This window comes from Sorghum bicolor, chromosome 7, assembly GCF_000003195.3.
Source record: "Sorghum bicolor cultivar BTx623 chromosome 7, Sorghum_bicolor_NCBIv3, whole genome shotgun sequence".
Taxonomy (NCBI): Eukaryota; Viridiplantae; Streptophyta; class Magnoliopsida; order Poales; family Poaceae; genus Sorghum; species Sorghum bicolor.
The window spans coordinates 17,568,387-17,582,818 of record NC_012876.2 but is presented as its reverse complement, the minus strand read 5'-3'; the positions used below and the strand labels follow the sequence as shown (position 1 = coordinate 17,582,818).

The following is a 14,432-nucleotide window of genomic DNA, read 5'->3' as shown; positions in this document are numbered from 1 at the left end:
TCTGGTGATGAATCAACGGGCCCTTGTCCTTGGAGGATAAATGGTTCTAAACTGAATGGCAGCTCCACTGTGGAGGTAAAATATTTTTTGTATGAATTAATTAATTCATTCATCTTGTTATGAAATCTGATATTTATGTCTCTAATTATATTTATTACAAAAGTAATTTTATAACTGATCTCATTATATTTAGTGGGCACCACAATATTATATTTTTTAATACACTTGTCCTATATTTTAGGTATCTGTTTTTTTGTTATTGCTTGACTATAGAAAAAAATTATGGTTGTGTCTTGTGAGTTATTCTTTTAATTGTACTGGTTGGTTGTACTTAATTGTTGCCTGAAATCTCTCAAAAATTTTTGGCACATAAAATATTTTTTGTATGAATTAATTAATTCATTCTTCTTGTTATGAAATTTAATATTATTTTTTGTTTTTGTAGGTAACCGTATTATTTGATAAACATGAATGTGTTTCTAGCCAGAGGATGGAGGTTACAACTCCAAGTTGCAAGTGGGTAGCTGACAGAGCTGTGGATATCCTTAGAGTTGAACCAAACATAGGAACCAAGGAACTAAAAACAAGGTTGGAGACAAACCCACTGCATAAGTGTACAATTGGATATGACACTGTTTGTCGGGGTAAACGACGAGCTCTTGAAGAGATTTATGGGAAATGGTCAGATAGCTTTGAGCTATTGTTTAGGTGGAAGGCCGAGGTGATGAAGCGTAGTCCTGGGAGTGTTGTTGAGATTGATGTTCTTGAGGTAGATGGTGAGATATATTTCCACCGATTTTTCTGTGCCTTCAAACCATGCATTGATGGATTCCTAGAAGGTTGTAGGCCTCATTTGAGCGTAGATGCTACAGCACTAAATGGGAGGTGGAATGGTCATTTGGCTGCAGCAGTAGCAGTTGATGGTCATAATTGGATGTATCCAGTCGCTTATGGCTTCATAGCTCAGGAAACAACAGCCAACTGGACTTGGTTTATGGAACAATTAAAGAAAGCTATAGGTGATCTTCCACTCCTTGCTATTTGTTCTGATGCTTGCAAGGGTTTGGAAAATGCAGTGAAGAATGTATTCCCCCATGCAGAGCAAAGGGAATGCTTTTATCATATGGTCAGAAACTTCAAGAAGAGATATAGAGGGTTTGGCCAGATATATCCTGCTGCAAGGGCTTACACAGAGGAGATTTTCTATGATAATATTGCAAAAATGCTAAGTCAATCACCTGCAGCTGTGCAATGGTTACATAACAATCATAAGCTACTGTGGTACAGGTGTGGTTTTAATCCAGAAATCAAGTGTGACTATATAACTAGTAACATTGCTGAGTCATTTAATAACTGGATTAGAGACCATAAGGACTTACCAGTTGCTGACCTTGCTGATAAGATAAGAGAAATGGTCATGGTACTGTGGAACAAGAGAAGAATTATTGCACATAGGCTACCTGAAGGCAGGATACTCCCAGCTATCATGATTCAGCTGAGGGCAAACACTAGAGGTTTGGGACACTTGAAAGTGGTACCATGTTCAAACTGGAGTGCAGAGGTGTGGGACCATAGCGGCGCCGTTTCTATAAGGCATATTATCAAATTACGGCAGCGGACATGTACTTGTCAAGAATGGCAGCACACTAGTAAGCCATGTCAACATGTATTGGCCTATGTAACCTGCAAAAGGGGGGTGGATCTAGAACAGTTTGTGCATGAGTACTACTCTATGAATAGATTTAGAGCTGCTTATGGTAGAGAGATTGAGCCAATGACAGATAAAACACAGTGGCCACATGTCGACCTACCATTTGGTGTTGGTGCACCTCTGACTAAATTATCTGCTGGAAGAATGAGGAAACTAAGAATCAAAGGATGGGATGAAGGTGGACACAAGAAGAAAGGAAAATCTACCAATGAGGATGAAGGTGACAAGCGATGGGATGAGGGTGAAGGTGACAATAAAATTGTTCCAACAAATGCAAAGGGACAGAAGATGATCAGAGGACCTATGACTTGTAAAAGATGCGGAGGAAAAGGTCATAGACAAGCTAGTTCCAAGTGCCCATTAAATGGGACCGCCAAAAAGGGGTAATTGATGATTTTCTTTATCAACAAACTTGATTACAAATGTCAATATTAATTTATTTCATCACTTGTAGGAAGCGTAGGCAACCTAGGAAGAATGTCACAAAAGAAAGAATGGCAGAACCTAGCACCCCGCAAAGGCCAACCAGGGAGGAAATCCTACGCGATAGTCCAGGAAGAATCACTAGAAGGTAAGAAATATTAACACATTGACTGTACACAATAATTGATTTATATACACATCTAATTACCGATCATACTTGTGTGCAGCATGCTAGCGACGCTACTTGGAGAGAGCACATCTTCACAAACTGATAAATCTAGCCCAGTGAGGATGCCTACCCCGGTGCCAAAAAAAAAAGATGACTCCAAAAAGAAGGAAGCTAAACCTTGGATGATGGAGTATTTTAGTTGGGATGAGATGTAAACTTATGAATTATTTTCTATGACTCTGATCTTGTTTGGAACTAAATTATGGTCTTGTGAGATGAACTTGTAATTGTTAGATTTATATTTGTGCTAAAATTCATGGTATACATGCTGGAGTTTTTATTATAGCATATTGTATATGTAGAGTTTTTTTTAAGATGCTGTACATACGTGGTTCCATGGCGAGGCGGTGGCCGGCCAGCCCTGGCCACGGCCACGGCCAGGGACGGCAGCCAGACCAGCCAGCCCAGGGAACGTTGATTCATCACCAGACCTAACCAGACCACAACCACGGCAAAAGGAGCAGCCATTCATTACCAGGGAGCAGCCAGGGACCCGACAGTGAGACCAGGCCACGGCCACGGCCAAGCCAGACCACGTTAGTAAAGCCCAGGGGTAAAGGAGTCATTATATGGTTAAATACATGTATTTAAGAATTAAAAACATAGTTAATTGTATTAAAGTGTCATTAGAGCTTCCAAACAATATTTAGAGTCCTATTTGAGAGAAACAAATATTTAGAGTCCTATTTGAGAGAAGCCGCAATGATTGGAGTCCTATAATAGCCATTTTCTCTGCTTTAAGGGAACATTCCAATAGCCAAAGCTAGCATAGGGAGTGTCGACGAAAGCTAGTCGGCAGTCTACCTTGGGGTATACCCACGGTAGTAGTTTATCGGTAGACGGTGCGCAAACTACGAACTCGATGGTGACGCAAGACACGGACAAACTTTTTATCCAGGTTCGGCCGCCGAGTTGGCGTAATACCTACGTCCTGCGTTTGATTGTATTGATTTGTGTGGAGAGAATATGTCCTAGGGGGGTCCCTTGCCCCTCCTTATATAGTCTGGTGGGCAGGGTTACAAATCTGAAAACTAATCCTAGTCGGTTACAATTGCCATAGATAGTTCGATATCAATTCCTATTCTAACCGACTAGAATCTTGCTCGATCTCCACGTCTTGTTTCCTTGCACGAAACTCCAAGCTGTCGGATCCAGCTTTGAGCTCGTCTCGTAGTGGGCCAAGCCTCCTAACCCGAGTCTAGCCGTAAGGGTATAGGGGTTTATACCCCCACAGCTAGTCCCCGAGCACCATGTATTGTGATGTAACACGCTGTCTTGAGCTTCCTCGATCAGTGAGGCTCGTCGTCTCCAGTAAACAGGAAAATCGCCCAAACAGTTGCAACGGCACTTTGACCAACTCAAAAGATAGTCGATCAACATTGACATCGAAGAAGCAGGTTGTTCGAAGAATGCATGGTGCTCTAAATTTTAAAAGATTTCTTTCCTGGTGAAGTGTGCCCACTTTACTTTTTTGAAAGGTAAAAACCTCAAAAAAGCAAGCAAATTCACCGCAAGGTGAAGTGTGCCCACTTAGTCCCCGAGCCTGGTAGTAGGTGACGTAGGCACGTGGTGCCAGGGTCAAAAGAAAAGTCCTCAAAGAGATTCTGTAACTGAGATGCATCGTCAGATGCATCGTACCTATGTAGTCCCCGAGCTTGCTGGAAGGCGAAGTATGAGTCTTGTAGCAAGGTCTAAAAAATTAAATTTACCAGTCTGTCTGCAATTGACTAGACTAATCGATCAGTCCCCGAGTGTCGAGCGTTCAGTGGTCGGTGCAATATTTTGAAGTTACGGGCTGATAGACTGGGCGACCAGTCCCCGAGCATCAAGTGCTCGTTGGTCGGTGTAGTCTTTAAAATTCCAAGTCGATAGACTAGGCGACCAGTCCCCGAGCATCAAGTGCTCGGTGGTCGGTGCAGTCTTTGAAGTTCCGAGTCGATAAACTGGGCGACCAGTCCCCGAGCATCAAGTGCTCGGTGGTCGGTGCAGTCCTCGAAGTTCCGAGTCGATAATCTGGGCGACCAGTCCCCGAGTGTCAAGTGCTCGGTGGTCGGTGCAGTCCCCGGGTTGTTGACTCCCTACCAGTTTTGTCTGCTTGTTTTGAAAATTTTTCAACAAAGAGTTGACGTGACGAGGCCTTCTGACGGGATGTCAGATGGATGCATGAAAAGTTGCGCCTGGCAACTGTACAGCCGCCCTTTGCGCGGTTTGAGAAAAGGAAACCATCAATTTGTACGAAAACTCCGCCGCATTCATTGTCGATAATCATTAAAAACCGAACCGTCGCGTCCGCCGTATGGCTCGCCCACTTCCCAAGAATGCGGGAAGTGGGACGGGTGAAATTGCGGGTTATAAGAGCTCGACAGTTCCGCCTGTACTGCTTACCCTACCATTGCATTCAAGCCTTCGACTCTTGCCTCCTGCAATCACCCGCATCTTCCTAACTCAAATCCACTTCCTCACCACCAATAGCGAAGAGCGACTCCAAGAAGAGGGCTGAGCTGATGGCCAAGGAGTGGAAGAAATCTCGCAGCACCACCAAGTCTCTCGGTGACCTCGTCGATATGGGGCTTCTACACGGCCCGGAGCTCGGCGGCTGGAGAGCGCCGGAAGGAGAGAGCTTCCCCGACCCCCGTGCCGGTGAGATCGTGGTGTTCGAAGACTTCGTTAAGAGGGGTTTTGGGGTTCCTGTTCATACCTTTCTTCAGGGTCTTCTTCTTTATTATGAGATCGGGATTTGCAATCTGCACCTGAACTCAATCCTTCTTATTACTACTTTTATCCATTTGTGCGAAGCTTATGTTGGCATAGAGCCGCACTTCGACCTTTTCCGCTATCTTTTTTGTTTAAGAAAGAAGGGAGCAGTTGGAGGCTCCAAGGTTGCAGGTGGAGTATACCTCAACCTTCGTGACGGAATGAAGAATCGCTACTTGCACTGTCCATGGAACACTTCCTTGACCGAATGGTACAGGAAGTGGTTCTACATCAGGGAGGAACCGGGCAGCTCCACGTTCTGTGACGTGGGATACATTCCTGAGAAGAGGGTAAGCTGGACCGACCGCCCGGAGTTCGATGGTCAAGTGGCGGACCTCATGAAGCTGATCGACTGGTCGCGCCTGGACGGGCTTGGCGTGGTCGGCAACTTCATTTGTCGTCGGGTGATGCCCTGCCAGAAGAGGGTACACTCGGCATACGAGTATGCCGGAAGCGTGGACCCGACCAGGATGCGACCTGAGATTTTGGAGAAGGCGGAGGTACAGCAGCTGTTGAACGAGCTGTTCAACTTCGCGGACGGAGGCTTCATCCGTGGCAGTGATCGGGTGCAAGCCTTCAAGTTGGGATAACCAGCACCAAAGGTGTGTTACAGATTATTTTGTTTTAGCATTCGTGTATCGTCTGCAGCTGGCTCATCTTTATTGCTTTTGCAGATCGGCGATGTCGACCGGTGCACAGTGTATGTATCACTGGCACTGGGGATGGAGAATCCTGCGGGAGAAGATCCGCCAGAGGAGGACGCTGCTCGGTGTACTCGTTACACCAGCAGTGAGGAAGACCAGGCCCACCCCGTCCCGACCACCGAGGATAAGGTGGCGGGGAAAAGGCCAATGCCCGCGGATCCGTCGCCGGCGCCGACGCTGCCGGCAGAGAGCAGCCGAGCGCCAAAGCGACGTCGGTTCGTTCGGATCGACGACGACGACGACGACGAGGAAGCCGTACCGTCGTTGGTCCGGAGGCCTCATAGCCGTCCGGACAGCGGGACGGCCACTGCTGATCGTGTGGCCGGCGACCCTCCTGCGCCTCGTGTTGCAGAGTCGGGGGCACAGGTGCCGACTGGCCGGACGAGCAGGAGGTTCACCGTGACCCACCGTCGCTCAGACCTGTAAGTGTTCGACTTACGCATTTCGGCGATTTTTTTTAATTGCACTTTTGTTCCTTTAGCGCGGCGTCGGATGTCAACCCCGGCCATGCCGCCGGCCAGGGGACGGGTGAGCCTGTCTGCGCTGCTGAAGACGTGGCGCCGCAGACCACAGAGCAGCCTACGGCTGCAGCCGTGCCTGTGAGCACCGAGGAGCTCCCGGCCGCGGCACCGACTACGGCGAGCAGCCCGACCAGGGTTGAGGAGGCTACGGGGACACCTCCCCCTGCTAACGCCACAGAAGGGGAGGTCAGAGCCCCGACCCCTCCTCCCGTCGAGGATAGTGAGGTCCCCACGCCGCCCCGAGCAGGGGCCGCTTCGACCGCAGGCTCCCCGGGTCTGGTCCGGGGGCCAGTAATGCCTGCGACTACTAACGGGGGAAATGCAGCGAGGGAGGAGGAAACCCAGGCGGCCTCCGACGACGAGGTAGAGGAGATTGAAGGTCGTCCCCGTGATGGCCGCCAACATGTGTATGTGTGGCGCCAACGCGGGGATCACTTTATCGGGCATGAGGAGCTCGCCGAGACCGAGGAGGCCGCCAGGGTGGAGCGCGCGGCCAAACGCCTCGTCGACGAAGTCAAGGTTAGCGATTCTTTGTACTGCTGTACATTCTGCGCGTTGTCTTGCTTGGTCAACATATGTTTGCTTTGTAGGGCGCGATGAAAACGGCGAAGTACCAGAAACGGTGCTTCGACCAGATAGAAAGCGTCGTGGCCGAGAACAAGGCCCTGGCCGCGGAGGTGGACCGGTTGCGGTCAGAGGTTGGGGAGAAGGTGGCCGAGATGAATGCCCAGGAGGAGCATCGTCTTGAGCTTGCCTGTCGCTTGGCCAACCAGTACCGGCAGCGAGAAGGTTAGTCACACGCTCCGAGCAGCTTTGTGTAGCTGTGTAATTTGCCTTACTGACCAGGTTATGATTCACTTAGACTTGGAGGAGGAGGTGGCGCGCCTCCGACAGGAGAAGGAGCAGCTCAGCCAAGAGCTCGCTGGTGCGCTGGAGTCCGGGCGCCGAGGAGGAGAGGAGTTGGGTCGGAAGGACCGGGAGTTATCTCGTAATACGCGCCGCCTCGTTATCTGTCGCTTGTGGCCCCCTTTGTTTTTTGATATGTCGAAAATAACGTTCTGCTTGATTTGCAGTGCTCAAGGTGAACGCCAAGAAGCACCTGGATGAGCTGGTCAAGGACCGGGACTCCTGGAAGGTCAATTGTTGTAAGATCTGGAAAGGAGTATCCCCGGTCCTGGATCTGATCAGTCCCGAGCTCCCGGAGAGCCAGCCCCGCGCGCCGAAGTTGACTCCGGTGGAGAAGGCGCAGCGGGCGTGGGACTGGCTCCAGCAATTCGTGAAGGACGCTGGGGATTTTGCTGGCGCGCATGTCCTTAGCATGGTGCGAGCCCACTACCCTCTGGTCGACTTGTCCAGGCTGGAGAAGGGGTACCCCAAGGAGGTCGGCCCGCAGGAGGCGGACGAGCTTCGGGGTGGTCTGCTGGACTTGTCGTCGACGGTGATCGGCGACATCAATCTGTGCGGAACGGCCACTCCCCCAGACCAGCCGGGCTCAGACAGGTCGGCCAGGGAGCTGTCAGGGGCGTCCATTGCGGGAGATGGGCGGTCGACGCCTGCGGTCTCGACCAGCCAGGCGCCGGTGGCCCCGACCCCTTCGTCCGGGCAGCAGGGCCAACCGGGTGATCAGCCCGATCAGTTAGGCCGATAGGGTAGTCTGTAGGAATAGACTAGTGTCTGCTCGTCAGGGTATTTATTGTAAACTTTGTATGCAAAGTTTGTAATAAAGTTTGCTTTTGTCATGACTGTTATTTGGAGCGCTGTATAATTATCTGAGTGACGTGTCACTGTACTTGACTTTGTAGTCGCTAAGAGCTTCCGTTGCAGAAGGTTTGCCGAGTTCTGCGTGCAGCAAAGTATAGGCAAAAAATAGAAAACTTTATTATTGACAATTATAAGATATTTACAAGCGAAAGTTATTAGAACTTATGGATAAAATCGTCGCAGTTTATCTATGTGCCAAGAGTTAGGCACGCGTGTTCCGTCTGGGTGTGCCAATCTGTAGGACGTGGGTCGTGTGACTTCGGCGACCACGAAGGGTCCTTCCCAGGGAGTGGATAGCTTGTGCATTCCCTCTTGGCTTGTCTTCCACCTAAGTACCAAATCGCCGACCACGAAGGAACGGTCCTTGACGTTCCTGTTGTGGTATCGCCTGACTGCCGCGAGATACTTTGCTGTTCGGAGACAAGAATTCAAACGCTTTTCCTCCATGCAATTGATTTCGAGTTCTCTGGCGTTGTCGGCTGTCGCCTGGTCGAAGTGTTCAATCCTAGGAGATCCGAAGGTTATGTCAGACGGCAGGACTGCCTCGGTTCCGTAAACCATGAAGTAGGGAGACACTCCTGTGTTCCGACTGGTCTGAGTTCGGAGGCCCCAGACCACTGCCGGCAACTCTTTCATCCATCGACCGGGTGCTCTGTCGTTTTCGGTGTACAGTCTTTTCTTTAGGGCGTCAATGATCATTCCGTTTGCGCGTTCAACTTGACCATTGGCCCGTGGATGAGCCACTGACACATATTTTATGACTATGCCCCTGTCGTCGCAGAAGTCCCAAAACGTGGTGCCAGTAAACTGAGTACCCAGGTCGGTGATTATGCTGTTCGGGATGCCGAATCTGTGTATGATTTGACTGAGGAACTCTACAGCCTTCTCGGAGGTTGCTTTGACCAGAGGCATGTATTCGATCCATTTGGAGAACTTGTCGATTAACACGAAAACAAACTTGAAGTTGCCGGGAGCTGGTTTAAATGGCCCGATCATGTCAAGCCCCCAGCAGGCGAAAGGCCGGGACGACGGGATGGTTTGAATTTCGTGAGCAGGTACGTGGGTCCTCTTAGCGAAAAACTGACATCCCTCGCAGTGTCGAACCAGTTTTTCTGCGTCGTTGACCGCGGTTGGCCAATAAAAACCTGCCCGGAAGGCTTTTCCGACCAACGTTCTGGATGCGGCGTGATTGCCGCAGGATCCAGCATGTATGTCTTCTAGGAGCTTGATACCGTCATCTTGGGATATGCACTTGAGCAGTACTTCGGAGCTTGCGTTTTTTCGCATGAGTTTACCGTCGACCACGATGTAGTTCTTTGACCGTCGAATGAGGCGCTCGTTCTCTGTTTTGTCCGGAAAGCCTGTCCCGTCCGATATATACTTGATGAACGGGGTACGCCAATCACGACCACCGGTTGTTGGAGTGGCGTCATCTATGAGCATTGCCTCAGTGGGTTGCCTTTCGACCAGGGTGGAGCCTACGCTTGGCTCGTGGATGTCCTGAACGAAAATACCCCGCGGGATCCGGGCCCGAGATGACCCTAACTTCGACAACGCATCTGCTGCCTGGTTCTTATCCCGGACCACGTGGATGTACTCTATGCCGTAGAAGTTGGTTTCCCATTTGCGGATTTCTTTGCAGTAGAGGTCCATCTTCTCGTGGGTTGCGTCCCACTCCTTGTTGAGCTGGTTGATAACCAAAGCGGAGTCGCCATAGACATAGAGGCATTTGACTCCCAGCTCAACGGCTAACCTTATGCCGTGCAGGCATGCTTCGTATTCGGCGACATTGTTTGACGCCGGAAAAAGGATCCTAAGGACGTAACGCAGTTTGTCCTTGTTAGGTGACACGAACAGTATCCCAGCGCCGGCACCGTTGATGTTCAAGGATCCGTCAAAGAACATTGACCAGTGGTCGGAGACATCGGGAACGGGAGGCTCGTTGAGATCCGTCCATTCAGCGATGAAATCGACCAGGGCCTGAGACTTGACTGTGGTGCGGCTCTGGAACTCCAGGGAAAATGGGCATAATTCCATCGCCCATTTCACGATCCTGCCGTTGGCGTCTTTATTGCGCAGAATGTCCCCGAGAGGGAAACTGGTGGTTACCAAGACTCGATGGCCGTCGAAGTAGTGCTTCAACTTTCTTGATGTTATTAGAATGGCGTATATGAGCTTCTGTATTTGTGGGTACCTGGCCTTGGACTCGTTTAAGACTTCACTTATGAAGTAAACGGGTCTCTGGACCTTATAGGCGTGACCTGGTTCATCTCGCTCGACCACTATTGCTGTGGAAACAACCCTGTCGGTTGCAGCAATGTAAAGGAGTAGGTCTTCATCGGGCTGAGGCGCTGTAAGGACAGGTGGTGAAGTGAGAAAAGTCTTAAGCTGAGTGAATGCGGCGTCGGCTTCCTCTATCCAAGAAAATTTTTCTGATGCTTTCAAGAGTTTGAAGAAAGGGAAGCCTTTTTCTCCTAGTCTTGAGATGAAGCGACTGAGGGCGGCCATACATCCGGTAAGCTTCTGAATATCCTTGACGTTCTTGGATGGCCGCATGTCAAGTACTGCTTTTACTTTTGAAGGGTTTGGTCGTATGCCGTCACGACTGACAACGTTGCCGAGCAGTAGACCAGAGGGAACACCAAAGATGCACTTTTTGGGGTTAAGCTTCCACTTGTACCTATTAAGCGCCTTGAAAGTTCGGTCTAAGTTGTCAATTAGGGTGCTCGCGTCCCTTGTTTTTACGACCACGTCGTCCACATAGGCCTCGACGGGGTCATCACGAATCTCGTCGTGGAGGCACTGCTGGATAGCCCGTTGATAAGTGGCTCCGGCGTTTTTGAGTCCGAATGACATGGTCGTGTAGCAGTATGCGCCAAAAGGGGTAATGAAGGATGTTTTTATCTGATCGTCTTCCTTTAGCGAGATCTGGTGATAACCAGAGTAGCAATCTAGAAAAGAGAGGAGTTCGCATCCGGCCGTTGAGTCGACCACCTCGTCAATGCGAGGGAGACCAAAAGGATCTTTAGGACAGTGTTTATTGAGATCAGTGTAATCAACGCACATTCTCCATTCATTATTCTTTTTGCGTACAAGAACCGGATTGGCGAGCCAATCGGGGTGATACACTTCTTTTATGTATCCGGCTGCTAGAAGCCATGTTATTTCTGTCCTAATAGCCTCCTTTTTGTCACGAGCGAACAGTCGCAACTTTTGCTTGATTGGTCTTGCGGTCTTCGAGACATTTAAGGAGTGCTCGATCAGGTTTCGTGGGACGCCGGGCATATCTGCGGGTTTCCATGCGAAAACGCTCACGTTGTCCCTTAGAAACCTGACGAGGGCGTCTTCCTATTTTGGATCCAGGTTGGCCCCGATGAGGGCCGTCTTCTCGGGGCTGCCGTCGACCAGCTGTACTTCTTTGTACTCCTTGGATTTTGAGTTCTTCCTGGCTGTCTCCTGCTCGGGTAATCGGAGCTGGTCGGGAGGCAACCGCGCGGCTTGGGTTGCTGTTTCTGCCATGCGGATTGAGAGGTCGATTGCTTCGGTGATCTTGAAGCTCTCTTCTTCGCAGGTATACGCGGTGTAGACATTGCCTCTGACGGTTAGGACACCCTTTTCCGTAGGCATCTTAAGGACCAGGTATGAGTAGTGCGGGACTGCCATGAACTTTGTCAGCGATGGTCGGCCCAGTATAGCGTGGTAGGTCCCGTCGAAGTCCGCGACCACGAAGTTGATGAACTCTGTCCGGAAGTGGTCGGGTGTGCCGAATTGGACAGGCAATGTTATCTGTCCGAGGGGCACTGAACTCTGACCTGGCAAAACCCCCCAGAATTGGGCATCGTAGGGTTTTAGTTGTGCAGGAGATATCTTGAGGGCGGGCAGGCTGTTGCGGAAGAGGATGTCGATGGAGCTTCCCCCGTCCACGAGCACTCGCTCGAATCTGATGCTGTTGATGCAAGGGTCCAGGATTAGAGGGAAACGACCTGGCTCTGGGATAGCGGCCCACTGGTCCTTCCTGCTGAATGAGATCTCCCTGTGCGACCACGGGGGAAATTTTGGGTCTGCGATCAGCCCGTCCGTGCTGTCTATGTTGAGGCAGGCTCTCCTTAATAGCTTTCTTTCTCGCTTAGATTCGATGGAGACCTTGCCCCCGAAGATGGAGTGGACCATGTCAGTGGGGCTGACGTATTGGTGTCGGGGGTCCCTATCTTGGTCCTCATCCTCGTCTTCGTGGTCGTGCCCGTCTCGCTTGTTGTTTTTCTTGGCGGAGTCGTCTTGGGCGGCCCGCCGTGTATAGACGCTTTTGAGGACGCGGCACTCTTCCATGGTATGATTAGACTTTGGATGTAGTTGGCACGGTCCCTTCAACGTTTTGTTGTAGTCTTCTTGGTAGTCTCGCCGCCCGTTGGGACGCTTGACCGTATTTACTTCGTGGTCGTAGTCGCGGGGGCGCTTTCCTCTGAAATCGTCGCGGTTGTCGCGCCGCCGATCCCAACCTTCTCTGTGATCGCGGTTGTCGGGGCGGCGGTGGTTCCTGTTGTCGTAGCGACCACGACCGTCATCTCGTCGGGGAGGCTGGTCGGAACCTCTCGCATCGTCTCGGATTAGTTTTTCTGCGTCGTCGGCATCGGCGTAATTTTTGGCCGTGGTGAGGAGCTCCGCCACCGTTGTTGGACGTTTACGCAGCAGCTTGTTCCTCAGCGCTTCGTGGAAACGCAGGCCCTTGAGGAAGGCTGAGATGGCCTCGTCATGGGAAATCTTCGGGATCTTAAGGCGCATATCCGAAAATCGTCGGATGTAATCGCGCAGAGGTTCGTTCTTCCTGTCCCTTATCCTTTCGAGGTCATACTTGTTTCCAGGCTGCTCGCATGTGGCGATGAAGTTGTCGATGAAAGCCTGGCGTAGCTCTTCCCAAGAGTCGAAGGAGTCCTCGGGCAAGCCAAGAAGCCACTGATGACCAGCCTGGTCGAGGACTACGGGGAAGTAGTTGGCCATGACGTGCTCATCTCCCGCTGCTGATCGGACGGCGATTTCGTACAGAGTGATCCAGTTCTCTGGATTTTCCTTGCCATCGTATTTTTCGAGTTTTTCGAGCTTGAAATTGCGGGGCCACACGACCTGGCGGAGATGTGAGGAGAACTGTCTTAGGCCCGGGGGGCCATGTGTTGCATCGTACTCGATACGGCGCAGGTTTTCGTGGACTGCTCTCTCTGTGGCGCGCCTGTTGATGTGGTCCCGAGCATCTTTGGGAGGGATGTTGTGCCGGAGATCCCTGTGCTGGTTTACTTCGTGACTGCGTCTGCGGTTCTGCTCGCAGTGACCGTCAGGGTCCCGACCACCATCGTCACGCCGTGAATCTTTTCGACGTTTATCGGGAGAGCGACTGCGGTGACGCCTGCTGGGAGGCGGTGAGGTCCGGCTACGATTAGTCTGGTCGGAGGTGGCTTCCGTATAAGAGACGTCCTGGACTCTCTTGAGCAGAGTGGCCATCTGTCCCATTGCAGCTATCAGGTGTGCTCGGATGCTGGTCCGGACTCCCTGGCACTCAGGGGTATCAGGGAGCCGATCTAGATTGGCCATTGCGACAGCAACGTTGGCGCTTGGCGTTTTGTAGACTGGCTGGTCCCCGACCATGTCAAAGGCGTCGTTGAGATTATGTGGTGGAATTTGTTGTTGCTCGTCTGCGCATCGTCGGGCGCGATTGGTGTTGCGCTGCTCGCGGAGTTGCCTCTGCTCATCCGTTTCTCCATCAACAACCGGCTCGTCGGCGCTGACGTTGAAAACAATATCTCCTCGGCGGGGGGGAAATACCGGGAAACGAGGGAAACCCGGAGGGTGTGAAGGCAAATCCAGGTCGTAGTCCTCGTCTTCGGTGTTTATAACTTCGGTGGGGACGGAACCGGTGCTCGAGTTGGTGCTGGAGGCCTGGCCGTCCCGCAGTTCTCGGATTGTCACCATGTTGACGTAGTGACGACCGTTCCTTTTCGGCGGCTAACCCGTCTTGCTGAAAACGGACTGGATGTGCCGTGAGTAAAGAGAGGCCGAGTTGTTCAGGCCGCAAGGATAATATCCCTTCTTGAGCTTGACAGATCGTCCTGAGGGAGTTGAGGTTATCGTCAGAGACGTTCCCAGCCGTTCGTGTGTAACGACACGAGTTGGCCGGCGGGATTTGAAAAAATCCGTTGGAGCGGCTTGATCAGGCTGACGCAGGATTCCGTCTACTAGTTGGGAGGCTTCAAGTAGCTTGGAATCAGCGCGATCAAGCGCTTGGAGAAGGTCCGAGCAGCCAATCTTCTTTCCCTTGTAGAGCGGGAACGGTGGTCGGGCGC

At 51.1% G+C, this 14,432-nt stretch overlaps 1 protein-coding gene across 1 annotated transcript; it reads left to right on the top strand.

Moving 5' to 3' along the window:
• On the top strand, positions 491–13,458 carry LOC110437233. Its single transcript, XM_021465610.1, has 2 exons — positions 491–1,514; positions 13,421–13,458. Exons 1-2 carry the CDS (start codon positions 491–493, stop codon positions 13,456–13,458), a joined length of 1,062 nt encoding a protein of 353 aa, XP_021321285.1.

Excerpts from the sequence above, each read along its gene's own strand:
- LOC110437233 (XM_021465610.1), top strand. The coding sequence starts at position 491 with ATGGAGGTTACAACTCCAAGTTGCAAGTGGGTAGCTGACAGAGCTGTG. Across the intron at positions 1,515-13,420 it reads GCTGAGGGCAAACACTAGAG|TGACCGTCAGGGTCCCGACC; the intron begins GTTTGGGACACT and ends TTCTGCTCGCAG.